The sequence below is a fragment of the Metopolophium dirhodum genome, chromosome 9 (genome assembly GCF_019925205.1).
Source record: "Metopolophium dirhodum isolate CAU chromosome 9, ASM1992520v1, whole genome shotgun sequence".
NCBI lineage: Eukaryota > Metazoa > Arthropoda > Insecta > Hemiptera > Aphididae > Metopolophium > Metopolophium dirhodum.
In genome coordinates this window covers 19,511,483-19,526,260 of record NC_083568.1, presented here as the reverse complement: position 1 = coordinate 19,526,260, position 14,778 = coordinate 19,511,483, and the positions used below count along the sequence as shown (strand labels likewise).

The window sequence follows — 14,778 nt, the reverse complement described above, 5'->3', positions numbered from 1 at the left end:
GTGATCAGCGGCAGTGGCGGCGGCGTCGCGTTCAAAACGGCCGAAAAAAATATGAGCACGTTCAAAGCCGGGCCCAAGGTAAATAATCATTAATGACGATGAAAATTCGTAGCGATAACTGCAAAACGATTCGATCATTATCGATACCTTATATTTTAATATATAATATTATATAATTAATTATAGGTAAGACGTAATAATTGTATTTTATATATATAGGTAGTAGAGTTGGGTCGAACTAAAACGTATTTCGTTCAACATCGAACCGAACCCGTATACCAAACAATATATTTTCGTCTGATACCGAACTGAACTCGAACCGAGCTTCGGAATTAAATTACGAATCAAACTTTATAGTTTGAGTCAAACCGAAACATAAAAAAATGTTTGTTCGAAACGTTTGATAGAATTTTTTTGGAGTTCATATTCATCATAGAATTTCAAACTTTTTGTTTTAGAGTTTGGTTCGGTTCGGTTTTTTTTTTTAAACTAGGTTAGATTTTTCAAACTTCGAACAGGTATGTTGTTCAAAAAAATGTTGATATAATATCGTCATGTGGTAAACAGCGGCGGCCCTAAAAATACAGAGAATTCGATTTCGGTGGCGGCAACCAGTCGAGTATTTTTTTTTTTACATTCTCATACGGTGAGAATAAACCAAACGAGTGCTGCGCGTCTTGGCAAGTCAGCCAAATTTATTTCGGTGCCGTGCCGCCGCCGACACAACATTATATTATACGTACACGCCGTACACTAGCGAGGAAGTTTTTTTTCTCGTATCCATTTATTTTTCCCTTCGTCTCCGGCCAAAATAACCTACAAACGAGACGAAACCCGATTCACGGCCAATCGCTCCGTTCTGCGCGCGGAAAAGGGGAAGCAAAATATATTATATTATTTTATTCATCTTTTTGGCCGCCGCCGAGGCACGTCCTTAAACCGTTTGCCACGAACGCCGCCTGCGCGTGAAACGAAAACAATAATAATGTTATTATTATTATTATTATTTATTATTGTTGTACACCTATATCGATCCGGGCCGTAATATGTTTTGATATTGAATATAATAAATTACATATTGTATGGCACGCGCATAAAAACAGTAAACACCAAAGTGTATAATATTTTTTAGTCGTCTGCGCAATGCTGAATATAACAATAATTATTGATATTCTTATGTGTATATATTATAATAATGATATTAGAGTCCAAACAATCGCGACTGTAGTTGAGTTCAATATTCGCATTTCATACGATACCGAACACTGTTATAAGGAATTAAATAATAGTAGGTATACGTTTAATTTTTTAGTCAGAATTTTGATTTTACGCGAATTCTCTATCTGTAGAAGATTCTCTATCTCTTACATTATATAAAAACAATTATTATTCTATTTGTCCGACTCGTTGCACACTATATATTATGATTATAATATTATTGCGAATCACAACGTTTTCCACAAATAATTAATTTATTACCATCCGAATCAGCCAGCAGTCGTGCAGTTTAGTTTTGCGATGACATTTGAATATGATAACGACATCTTAAAACGTAAATATATAATATTATGTGCCTACTATAATATTTGATTGCTACGTAAAGAGTGGTCGTTATTGCGATTTGATGGCGTTTAATAATATTGTTTATTAAACTCTGTTAAACGCAAATTGAAAATTAGTTACTGAAAATATTCAAGGACTTCTAAATCATGTGGAATTTTTAATTCATTATATCGATTGATTGATACTGCGAACGTAGGACGTAAAGTAAATAAAGAATATTATGTAAATTCCAGAACGCAATTTCACGTACAGCCTTATTGTGCTATCGCTCTTTTTTTTCTATCTAATTTTCATGTGATCGGATGTTTGTTTTTTAAAATAATATTTAGGTACATTGATTTGATTTTAACACTATACGCTAACGAAGAAATCGTATAGTGGCCATTAAGAAAAAACGTTTTTCTCATAATATATATACAGTACGAGATTCTTTTATTTGTACTTATAATTCCAAGAACTCGGAATGAAGAACCCGTCAGATAAGTTTTATAATAATAATAATGATAATATAACATTCATATAGTATACAGCGTGCTTTTAATCGCTTAAAAAAAATCATTAACATTATATTATATTGTTGAAATCTGTGAAAGTGTAAAATCTAACAATATTGATGTCTGCAGCCATATAGGATTCTGTATACGTTAGAATAAACCTAGCAAACAAGTGAGTGTGTGTCTTATGATTAGAGCTAGGATTTTGGTGACTTTTGCATTTTTTTTCTTTAAGTGCTATACAATTCTTACCAAAAACTAAATTTGTTTCGTGATTTAACAATGTAGAATATGTAATTTTTATTTTGCATTTTTTTGCATTTTTTGCATTTTTTGTGTTAAATGCATTTTATTGCATTTTTAAGGTCATTTTTACGTAATATTACAAATATTACGTTCATTTTGTGTATTTTAACTAATTTTTGTTTATTTTAAGCTTTTTTAATACGTGTTGTAAAGGTTATCCCAACTAGTACCTATATAGGCAATTAGTAATTGCCAATTGGCAATACTAATAGCACCTACTCCAGTCCATTGTTATTGAAAAAGTAATCTAAGAGTAAGTAAAATAAGATTACGTCATATCGAACGAACCCAAAACTATTTAGGTATACAATAGTAGCTTTAGTAGTGAATGCGACACGTACCTATATGGTTCTACACCGATTTGTACACTATTGTATACTGAACAAATAATATTACGACTAATATTAAAAATTAATATTAAAACTTTAAAAATGCCAAAAATTAAGTCAACAGTAGGAAGCCGTTTACGTAGTTTTGTGAGTGAGTTTGGTGCCGATATTTTTTCTACGGACGGTATGGTGCTTTTTTGTAAAGTGTGTAATGTTGCAGTTGCCTCCGAAAATAAATTTACAATTCAACAGCACATCAGTCGAGATAAGCATGATCGTGGAATTCAACGAAAACTGAATGAAGTGAAACAAAATGATCAAGTACTAATATCTAATTTAACAAATAATAGTGATCAATCGTCATTTAATTTAGAGCTTTGTAAAACATTATTAGCAGCTAATATTCCACTTGCTAAATTAAATAACACAAATTTTAGAAATTTTTTAAAAAAATATATAAAATTTAAAATCCCAGACGAGTCTACATTGCGTAAAAATTATGTTGAAAAATGCTATTTAAATACAATACGAAATATTAGACACTATGTAGGCGATAAAAAAATTTGTGTTAGTGTAGATGAAACGACAGACGTTGAAGGCCGTTATGTATTAAATATAGTTAGGTATTGGTACCCTGGAAGCAGAAAATTCAGGAAAAATATTTTTGTTATATTCTGATGTCTTGGAAAAAACAAATCATTCAACCATTGCAAAAGCGTTCGATAAAGCCATGTTTACATTATGGCCTGAAGGAATAAAACACGATAATGTCCTTATTTTTGTATCTGATGCTGCCCCATATATGGTGAAAGCAGGAAGAGCTATTTGCACTCTGTATTCAAAAATGGTGCACGTAACCTGTGTGGCGCATGCAATTCATAGAGTTGCGGAAGAAATAAGAACAAATTTTCAAGATGTCAATAAACTTATAAGTTGCGTAAAAAAAATATTTTTAAAATCACCATATCGTACACAAATGTTTAAAACTCTTGCTCCAGGTATTCCATTGCCACCCGAACCCGTAATCACGCGATGGGGAACCTGGCTAAATGCTGTAAATTACTATTGTGAGAATTTTTCTTATGTAAAAAAAGTTGTACTTGAATTAAATCATGATGATTCGACTAATATAAAAGAAGCGAAAAAACTTATGTCTGAATCAAGTTTAGAGGCTAATTTGATTTATATAAAATCTAATTTTGGTTTCATTCCTTCAGAAATAAAAAAGCTGGAGGCTTCTGGAGTCTTATTATCAGAAACTATTAATACAATTAAAAAAATTGAAACTACATTGTCCCTTGCTCCTAATGTAATCGGAGAAACAATATCAAACAAACTGAATAATGTTTTGATGAAAAATAATGGGTTCAAAGTTTTAAAAAATATATCTGCTATTCTGGACGGTGAAAATACAAGTAGAGATGGTATTCCGGAAGACCTAACTTTAAATGATATGGTTCATTTCAAATATGCCCCTGTTACTTCTGTGGACGTTGAACGAAGTTTTTCTTCATATAAAAACATTTTATCTGACCGCCGTCACAGCTTCCTGTTTGAAAATCTTAAGAATCATCTAATTGTGCAATGCAATAATATGTGTACAGGTAAAAAAATATGACATATTTTTCTTTAATTTATTTTAATATAATATGATTTTATTGATTTTTCAGAATAATTATACCAGGAAGCGGTTGAATTCACAAGTCAAATTTATACCTATTTTATTCATAAATCATATTTATTAATTAATAATTTAAAAATAAATTTTTTCATTCATCTAAGTACATTTTTTGGTTATTTTTTAAGTTCATTTTTTAGAGTTTTTAGGTCATTTTTGCATTTTTTTTAGTGCATTTTTGTGTATTTTTTAGGTCATTAAAATCCTAGCTCTACTTATGATTCTAAAGTCTAAACGCGCCGGTTGTTATTATATTCACGCAGTGTTGGGGAGACGAACGAGGGTTGGATATAATCCAAAATAGTCAAACTCCAATATTATGATTTATTTAGGGGCTTGCGATGCGATGATTATAATTATTATAATATGCCAAACGGTGAAGTACATAATATTATTTAATTGAGTTTTTAATTATATTTAAAATATGCGGCGCCGGAAAGCAAGCCGGAGGATAGTCAATTTGTGCTTGCAAATTACAAGTATCTATAAAGTGTGACTTACCTTGGCCGTTAACGAAAGTTATGAAAGAGTTCTTAGGAAAAACAAAATTTAAAAATACTGCACACTTAAAAGAGCATCACACACATGATGATTATGATTTATTATAATATTATATACGTTTATGTGTGTACGGCGGACGACCAAAAGAAACTGTTGATCACGCGGATCAAACGTCTGTGGGGGGGCATCGTCAACTATCGCGGGTAACATAATATTATGTACATTTTGCACACGACAATTTATCGTGTTATTATTACTATGGTATTACACCCGAATAGGTATTGGGACGTCATCGTCGGAGCGGTCGTTGGGCAATAAAAATACGAAAAAAACAATGTCTCCCGAGAGTCTTTTCGCGTTTTTTTTTTTTTTGCACGTCTCTCGACATTCTGTGGGAGTTTACGCGTATATAATAATAATAATATGTGATGATAATATTATAATATATTATACCCACACTCAAACATTAACGCTCGTACACACACACACGCGCGCGCGCACGACTGAGTAGAAAATTCGCGATTGTCTAAGTTTAGTTTTACAATATACACCACAGCCACCACACAGCTGCCGCGGCCCGGTATTTCGGTTAAACAGTGTTTTAATTTTTTTCACGTTAAGTAGACGTAAAGCAGTGTACGATCTTCGTCCGAACCGTCTTATTAATATATATAATCACACCGAGACGTTTGGATAGGTATCGCTGATTGTTTTTAAACATTTTCACTGGAAAAAAGAACTGAAAAGAAAGCTGGAGCACTGTCTCAACAGGAAAACCTGCGAAGCACCAGTGCTGCCACGATGAAAGTGCAGACCGATTCGTTTAGTTCGGAAAAGGTATATATACATATATACCTTATATATATATACATATATATACATATGCGGGCATGCGGCGATTGCGTTCTGTTCATGCTACTACTGTATTATCATTTATTATCATTACGCCAGTCGACGACATTTTTCGCGTCATTTAAAAGTTCCATGTCGATCTGCTGCAGTTACAGAAAACACGTTTTTATTTTCGTTTGCCGCGGCAAGCGGTAACAAATTATAACGATTTCGGTAGTGATTAGTATTGATCGCTTAAATGCCACGATAAATAATTCGAAATCGAAGAAAAAATTTAAATCGGAAATCGAGCAATGCTATTAAGTAATGTTATCCGCGCATAAGGTCAACGACCGTGTGGCGCCACGTGTTGGCGGTATTCATCGATATTAAAATATGTAAAAACTGGAGTGGACTACTTATTATTACTTACGCGAGTTGATCGTTTAATATCGTATATTTATCTGCTTATTCTTTGTTTAAAATGTTAATACGGTGTGTCGGTGTATGATATTGTTGCTAGTAACGCGTAGTGTAACGATTGGCCATTGGCACGTTTATCTCTATTCCATCCCACCGCGCGCACCACATGATTTGCGAGCCGAAATAAGACGGCTCGTCGTTCTTATCGATACCACCTTCTTTTTTTTTAAAAGATCTATTCGATATCTGACATCGGTGTATAAAACAATGTCACCGACCAGTGACGCCACGGCGCTACCTAGGACAAGTACGATAGCTGCAGGATAGGTATATCGATTTATAAACGAGAGGTTCGTCAAATCCGAACGCAGTAATTACTTGTACACGGTTGAAACGGTGTCTGAAATGACGAACGGATGCTACTGAAAACGATGGCTTGTGAGTTGTTGTCTCATTATACTATCATATCGTCAAAAGTATAATATTGTATATTTTTTTTAAATTAAAAAAAAGACTATACGTGTATATCGCCCAAACGGTCAGAAAAAAAACCCTATTATTGACAACGCGCGATGGCTTTGAGCGCATATACACATCGGTTTTACGTTCTCTCCTATTATACCTCGGAGTTGTACGGGCAACGATGTTGTAGTTAGGATAGTTCGGATAATTCGGAGATAATTGACAAAAATATTAGATATAATTGATGTTGATAGGTACAAATTGTTGATTGGTTTCACTTTGGATATTGGACTGTTTTTAAATCAATATATATTTTAAAATATAGGTAATCAAAGGTGAGGTACCTATATACCTAACCTAATCTAACCTAACCTACCTATATACCTAACCTAACCTATATACCTATATACCATTGGAAAAAAAGTATATTAGGTATGCGTAATTTTTCAAACTTAATTAACAATAATAATATACTATAGTCGAAACCTCGCACGCATTTGTTACTAGTCCTACAATAGTTTTTATTTTTTATCATGGCTTCATTATATTTTATCTTTAAGCCTGATGAATGATAATTAAATAATTCTAAATATTATAGAACTAAAAAAAAAAATCAACTAATATTATTGTTTTTCGATTTTGGTTATAATATTATAGTTACCACATTGCAGTACTTTTTGTAATAGTAAATACTAAATACGTCAAAGTAGATGGAATCGCGTCCCAATTTGAACGGTTTATATTTAACTCGAATTCTTCTAATGTTCACGTTTAAATATTTTAAAAACGTGTTGTAAAAAAAAGGAAGTACTATTATAATACGTCTATATACTATATACTACAATAAATTCAACGCACAGGTGTAGTCGCAACAAAAATGCACATAGTACTGTGCATAAATTATGCAGATATGATATTGTTCATAGCTATATGTATATTGGCCACGTCGAACGGAAAATTACAAAACGCGATAGTAAACGAATGTCAAGTGTATTTAAATCGATACGCGCTTAACATTGAAATATTGGTAGGTACCCACTATCTACCTACAGTAAATTATTGCGCAAAGTTGTGATTAAAATAATCGAGTGTCGTATTAATAGTATTATTGTTACACGTCTTGATATTATCAACTCCTAAACCAATTTACTATTGAATTATGAATTCGATTTTAACGTTGTTTAACGTTTAAACGATACAGATACTAATCTACTAATTTCGTTTAGAAGGTGGAAAATATACGTTATAATATATTTTTAAATATAAATTTCCTATGTTTATTGAGAAATGGATAAACATAGTATTATTATAGTTATGTGGTATAAGACTATAAATAATAGTTATTATGAGAAATATTATTAGTTGATGAGAAAATAAGAAATAGTCATTTAATATAACTACATCAATTGAATAAATAACACTATTGGTCCTAAAATGTTTAGTTTAATTTTATATTCTATGATTATTATACCATTTTTGAAAAGATAAAATATTGAAATTGTACAATTGAACATTGTTATAATAGTTTTACTGAACTTAAATTATTATTTCTAGAAAGCTTCGAGCGCACAACAACAAAGACAGACAATTACGTCTTCAGGAATGTATAACCAAGAAAAACATATTGCTCAGTCATCACAATCGAACTTTACGTTCACCAAAAAAGGCATTTGCACGAGTTCAAAAGCCGTGTCATCCGCCACTTCACAAGTAATAATAATTTTTTTTTTATAATTTATTCATATAAATATTGTTTCACTATACCTGCCTAATACCTATACTAAGATTTTTGTACAGTTATCTACAGTATACTAATTCGATCATAATTAAATTTCTAGTCGTCACACAACGGGACTTCGTCTGGCGGCAGTGGTTCGTCGCCCCCATCGACACATGTGATCAGAAGTGTCGACGATCTGTTAAACACGAATTTCGATGATCTAGACCAGATGCGAGAAATCGCCAACACTCAAGACGTGGAAAACGCCATTAAAAAGTATTCACTGTACCTGGAGAACGCTGTCAAGGGACTGATGACCGGAAAGTACGCCGACGCCAAAGGCCCGATAATGCTTAACAAAATGTTCGATATGATTTGCAAGGCGTGGGCCGTACCGACCTACGAGCTTGGTTATGCATTGTGTAACACATTCCGGGACTGCGGTGGAATGAATTTATTGATCAACAACTGCGTGTCCAAAGACCAAAAACTTCAGTTCTCCAGTGCCAGGTTACTTGAACAATGCCTGACCACAGAAAATCGCGCCTACGTCGTGGAAAATGGACTGGAAAAGGTCGTACACGTTGTGTGCGCGTACAAGAGTCAAGTGAGCTCGGCCGATCAATCTAAAGTCAGTACTGGTAAGGGAAATATTATTTTCTTTCATTAATCGGTCCCATCAGAATATTAAATCCAGTATTTTTCGTTTCAAATTCATAACTGTCTTTGCACAAATATCACGACGACAGGTGGTGTCGAACATATTTTGTAAAAGAAAATACGGTTTTAACTTTTCAAACGAAATATAAAAACTATTATATTATGGTTTTAAATCACACAATGAAATACAAAAATGTTGTTGCCAATAAAATATAAATTAAAATTAAATTAGCGTTTATAAAAGTTAGTTCTTAAGAAACGCTCTTTAAGTGTACGTGATATGGTAGTTTTACACTACATAAATAAAAGTGATTAAATATATTTTTCTCAATGTATTTCATTTTCTATATTTCGTTTCAAACGTATTTGGTCAATATTAGCAGCTAAATAACATCATGATATATCTAACGATCTATGAATATGTTCTAGGAATTCTCGAGCATCTATTTAAACACAGTGAAATGACATGTAGCGATGTTATCAAACTCGGTGGCTTGGACGTACTGCTGTACGAGTGTCGCAGACGAGACATCGCAACCCTCAGACACTGTGCCGGTGCTCTTGCCAACCTGTCGCTGTACGGAGGTGCTGAGAACCAAGAGCTGATGATCAAGCGAAACGTACCCACGTGGTTGTTCACGTTGGCGTTCAACACGGACGACAACATCAAGTATTACGCGTTCTTGGCCATAGCCGTTTTGGTGGCCAACAAAGAAATCGAGGCGGCCGTGCTCAAGTCCGAAACCCTAGACCTGATCGACCCGTTCGTCACCACCCACACGCCGTCAGAGTTCGCCAAGTCGAATCTGGCTCACGCCCACGGCCAGAGTCACCATTGGCTGGAAAGGTTGGTCCCGGTGTTGAGCTCAATCCGGGAGGAAGCGTGCAACTTGGCCGCCTTCCACTTCTGCATGGAGGCTGGCATCAAAAAGCAACAGGGCAAGACCGGTATATTCAGCGTGATTAACGCCGTCGAACCACTGAAGAAGGTGGCCAGTTGCCCCAACGCAATAGCGTCAAAGTTCGCCGCCCAAGCATTGCGGCTGATCGGCGAAGAGGTACCGCACAAGCTCAGCCAAAAAGTACCATTGTGGTCACCCGAGGACGTCCGAGAATGGGTAAGACAGATCGGCTTCAGCGAGTGCTCCAAAAACTTCGTGGACAGCCGAGTGGATGGTGACCTGCTGTTGCAGTTGACCGAACAAAATCTTAGGGACGACATCGGAATACACAATGGAATCATGCGAAGAAGGTTGGTATATACCGTATAGACTAGGTAGTTAGTGTTTGCCGTTTGGACATTTCACGAAGTATAAAATTTTTATAATATAAACCTTTTGCATGCGTATTATACAACCATTTTATAAATTTTAAATGTATACCTAAGTACCTAATATAATTAAATCAATATTTACACGTGTAAATGTGTAATATATAAATATATAATTTAATATCAACCTATAATCGATAATGTACAAGACATGTGTGCAGCTAAATACATTTTAACATAGCTAAACTAAGTAGACAGTAGACTGAGTGGTAAATAACAATAAACAAATAATTTATTATAATATTTGATATTAAAAAATAAAATATTCAAATATGGCTAAATGCGCGTAATACTTTTGGCATATATAGACAACCTTTGTAAATTTGTAATACAAATTATACAGTTTAAAAAAAAATATGTTATAATAAATCATTAATAAAAAATGTAATATACATGAGATGATTCATATTTAAGTATTTATTAACCATATTTTGTTTTATCAAAGTATTTGAACTATTGTCATATAGTTTATAAAATAACTTAGCACACTTGTTATAAACTATTAATGGATACCTACATTATTAAGTCATGAAAAAATCACTGGTTACTTTGTTCTAGATAAGTTAAATCATTTTTAAGTACACATTTATAATATTGTTCTATCTATCGTTTCCAGGTTTATGAGGGAAATACACAATTTGAAACGATTGGCAGACTACAGTAGTAGAGACACGACAAATCTGAACTCCTTCCTCCAGTCCATAGGTTCGGAGTTTTCTGTGTACACTTATTCCATGTTGAATGCTGGCGTTGATAGAGATTCCATCAGGTAAGCCATTCAACAATAGTCTCAAAATATGATAAATATGATAATTATTTTTTTTACGCAAAATCAACTTAAAGTGAATTCATTTTTATTTTAAAGTACCTTTGTTCAATTCAATGAAAAAAACAATTTGACAAAAATCTAATAAAAAGAAAAAAATACACCTGAAAATGTGTTACTTATTACGTTGATTCGTTAAGTAATTACATTTCAACCTTCATTAAGACTATTTAACTAATGTTTTAGATTCTTATCAGAAGAACAGCTCATACAAGAGTGTGGAATATCAAACAGCATTCACCGGTACAGAATACTAGACTCGATAAGAGGTAAATGTTGTGGTAGTAACAAATCTAAAATTGAACGTGTTCACAAATATCGTTGCTTTTTATCATTAACAGACATGGAGACGCTAATGGAAACGTCTTCTTACGAAGAAAACATGAACAAACACTTGGACGTGTTCATCAGTTACAGACGATCGACTGGATCTCAATTGGCAAGGTAAGACTATTGTATTTCGCAAAGTTGATGCGAATTCGAATGTGAATATAATATTATTGAAAAATATCATGTCACGTGATATTATGAAATCTGCTAGATGATATCGATATTAATAATTTATTTTATTTTTCAGTTTGCTCAAAGTACACTTACAACTTCGAGGATACTCAGTGTTCATCGACGTGGAACGTCTGGAAGCCGGCAAGTTCGACAACAACCTGTTGCAGAGCATCAAGCAGGCGAAAAACTTCATATTGGTATTGACGCCAAAGTCGTTGGACAGGTGTATCGGCGATAACGAATGCAAAGACTGGGTACACAAGGTAATGCCGACAAACACCAGTAATATACATTTAGGGCATTTGAATTATAAATTGTTCTATTTCTCTAGTTTTTTTTATAGTTCAACTGTCACTAATCGTGCCGTGTCGTTTTACAGGAAATCGTGGCTGCCATACAGGACCAATGCAACATCATCCCGATCATGGACAACTTTGCGTGGCCCGAACCGGAAACCTTGCCGGAGGATATGCAAAACGTGTGGAAGTTCAACGGCGTGAGGTGGATACACGACTACCAGGACGCGTGCGTGGAGAAGGTAGAGCGGTTCATGCGGGGCGAGCTGAACGGGATCCGGGACGGCGCCAGTTCGGGACTGTCGCTCAACAGGTCCGGCGGCGGGGGCATCGGCCCGTCCACCATCAAGAGCGACCCGTCGGCGCCGAACACGCCCATGACGGTGGGCAGGTCACCGCCAACGTACCAGCGGACTCAGTCCAACGACAGCGAACGGGACCTGACCGGTAGCAAAGATTGACTAGCGGGGAACACTTCCAGGTATGGGACTGTGGCCGATGTTTTGCTTTCCCGCCCGAACCGGTTGCTACGTTTTGTGTCCGTCCGCTTGTTGTTGTCGTCCGTCCTGCAGCGGCCTCCGAGACTTCATGGTTAGGTGGGTAGTATGATAACGAAACGGCCACTCGAACTCTGATAACGTTTCCTTGGATGCTCTGAATTATTACACAGTTAAGGTTTCGGTATTTTTAATGTAGCTTTTTTAAGATTCAAAATAATACATCAAATTGTATGGGTATCCCTTACTTAAATCAAAACTTAATAACTAAATTTATTTTAGTCGAATATCAGTCGAAAAGTATAGTATTATTTTATGGTTGTATTAACAGCTGGTTGAATTTGAAAAGTGTGAATAATTGTCATATTTTATCATCGATTACGTACTGACGAAAAAGTTTTGAAGAAAAAATATTTTCACTGTAGAATTTAATACAACCAAATATTAACCCATAAGAACAAAAAAAAAACAGTCGACCTAAAATAATGGTTATCGGTTTTGATTCTTTAACTTCTTCTATTTTTTAATCCCATTACCCAAGGCTGGGCATTAACGAGTTAAAAAGTTAAAGTTAATTTTATTTTAACTTTTTAACTTAACTAGTTACTTTTGGCTCTTCATTAACTTAACTGTTAATTTACTAAATTTCTTTCTTAATTAACGAGTTAGTTTTTCATTTTAAGAAGTAAGTTATATTAATTTATTTTGTTTTTAATTTTATAATATTTCACTATTTCAGTCTATTTCGTTTTCATGTCAAAAAATATGTATCGTAAATTGTTTAAAGTTAAAAATGTATATCATTCGAATCTAAATTATATGGAAATACTGTATGAAGTATAAACACTATATCCTATAATTTAGTTTTGGGTTGGAAAAAAATTAAGTACGCTAGCGTTGTATAAACAAATTAACTTTTTTTTAACTTAATAAAAAGTTAACAAAATGTGTGTATTAACTTTTAACTTAACTGAGTTAACCTATAGTTAAATTAACTTTTAACTTTTTGTTATTGGTGCATATTAACTTAACTTAACTGAGTTTAAAAAAATCATTAACTTGCCCAGCCTTGCCATTACCTAACAAACGGTTGAATGATGTTTTCCTAAAAATGAAAAATGTTAAACACATATTGCATCTACCTAAATTATTAACCGCACCGGGTAGATTGTGCATCACACACGCACACACACACACATCCAAGTAATTATAATATTCTTATTATTATCGTGTCCGGAGTAGTTATAATTATGTATGTCGATATTTCTTTCGCTTTTTAACATAAACTTCTAGCGCCTGAATCGCATAGTACGCGTTGTGTGTGGTTTGAAACGATTGAATTTAATAAACTATTTACTGTGACCGTCTCGAATCGATGAAATTCTGACATCGGCTTAATTGACATAATATCTATTGTTTACACAGATACCGGAAGTGTTCGAGATTACCTGCCTGGAGGCCACCAATGAGTCCAAATGGTCGCGGAAAGAATCGGAAACGAGCCAAAAGCGTGGAAGGTCTATTAGAGACTACCGCCGAACCGGATCCGCGAGTACAGATACAGGCTCAAATGAAAAAGGCAAAGAGCCTGGAAGAGTACCTGGACACGTGCGAAGAAGACGCCGAAGACAGCTGTAGTGTCTCAGCGTCGGTCAGCGACAGCATAAAGAAGAAAAACTTCGTCGACAAGTGTATAAACAAAATGAAATCATTTATAACGAACACCAAAAAGACTTCAACGGACTCGAAATAACAAATAGATTTATTGTATTATATGGTATAGTGTATTATAGTGTATATATTTTTTTTATGCAAATTGTAATTATTTTCGTTTTTACATTTTTTTAAAGTTTTTGTTGACCCAATATTTATATATTTTTTTAAACCTATACGTACCTATATTATATATTTTAATTTTACTAGTTGTTATTATCATTAGTATTATTACTATTTTTTTTTTTTTTTGTAATTATTATGTTTTTATACGAGTTTATACGATTTGTTTGCGTGTTTAAAAAAATACTGCATTTAACATCATATATTCTACTATAGTATATTATCTTAATACTATTATTATACAATTTGTGCAATACCTATTATTATTATGATTTATGTGGATACTTATAGTGTCAACGTATGTTATAATCATAGATATCACAAACAACCACTAGATATCATAACACTACCGTCTTTATAATATTACGTATGCAATACTATGTCGCCATACTAAGCAGGTAATATTTACATTTTGTATTATTATCTACGTAAATACCTACCTATCTATGTACACATCTTAATGAGTAAATATTGCCTGCTTGGCGAACTGCAGATGACTTTAATTATGATGAGAACAAGAAG

At 33.8% G+C, this 14,778-nt stretch overlaps 2 protein-coding genes across 4 annotated transcripts in view; both read left to right on the top strand.

Annotated features, from left to right (window-relative positions):
- LOC132951805 (NAD(+) hydrolase sarm1-like) overlaps positions 1–13,984 on the top strand; it is a 42,268-nt gene extending 28,284 nt beyond the window's left edge. For 2 of the 3 annotated variants that reach the window (XR_009665421.1, XR_009665420.1), the window contains 9 exons: positions 8,142–8,297; positions 8,426–8,948; positions 9,397–10,219; positions 10,914–11,066; positions 11,310–11,392; positions 11,465–11,567; positions 11,701–11,890; positions 12,007–12,519; positions 13,846–13,984. Coding sequence is in view for 1 of the 3 variants with exons in the window: in XM_061023776.1 (XP_060879759.1) it covers positions 8,142–8,297; positions 8,426–8,948; positions 9,397–10,219; positions 10,914–11,066; positions 11,310–11,392; positions 11,465–11,567; positions 11,701–11,890; positions 12,007–12,384 (2,409 nt within the window). In the remaining 2 variants the exon portion in view is untranslated. The remainder of the gene's footprint in view (positions 1–8,141; positions 8,298–8,425; positions 8,949–9,396; positions 10,220–10,913; positions 11,067–11,309; positions 11,393–11,464; positions 11,568–11,700; positions 11,891–12,006; positions 12,520–13,845) is intronic. The other variant, XM_061023776.1, reaches the window with a different exon arrangement.
- LOC132951806 (uncharacterized) lies at positions 1,499–5,664 on the top strand. The gene is made up of 2 exons (XM_061023777.1): positions 1,499–4,296; positions 4,363–5,664. Exons 1-2 carry the CDS (start codon positions 3,423–3,425, stop codon positions 4,365–4,367), a joined length of 879 nt encoding a protein of 292 aa, XP_060879760.1. The 5' UTR covers positions 1,499–3,422; the 3' UTR covers positions 4,368–5,664.
- Positions 13,985–14,778: the final 794 nt, after the last annotated feature.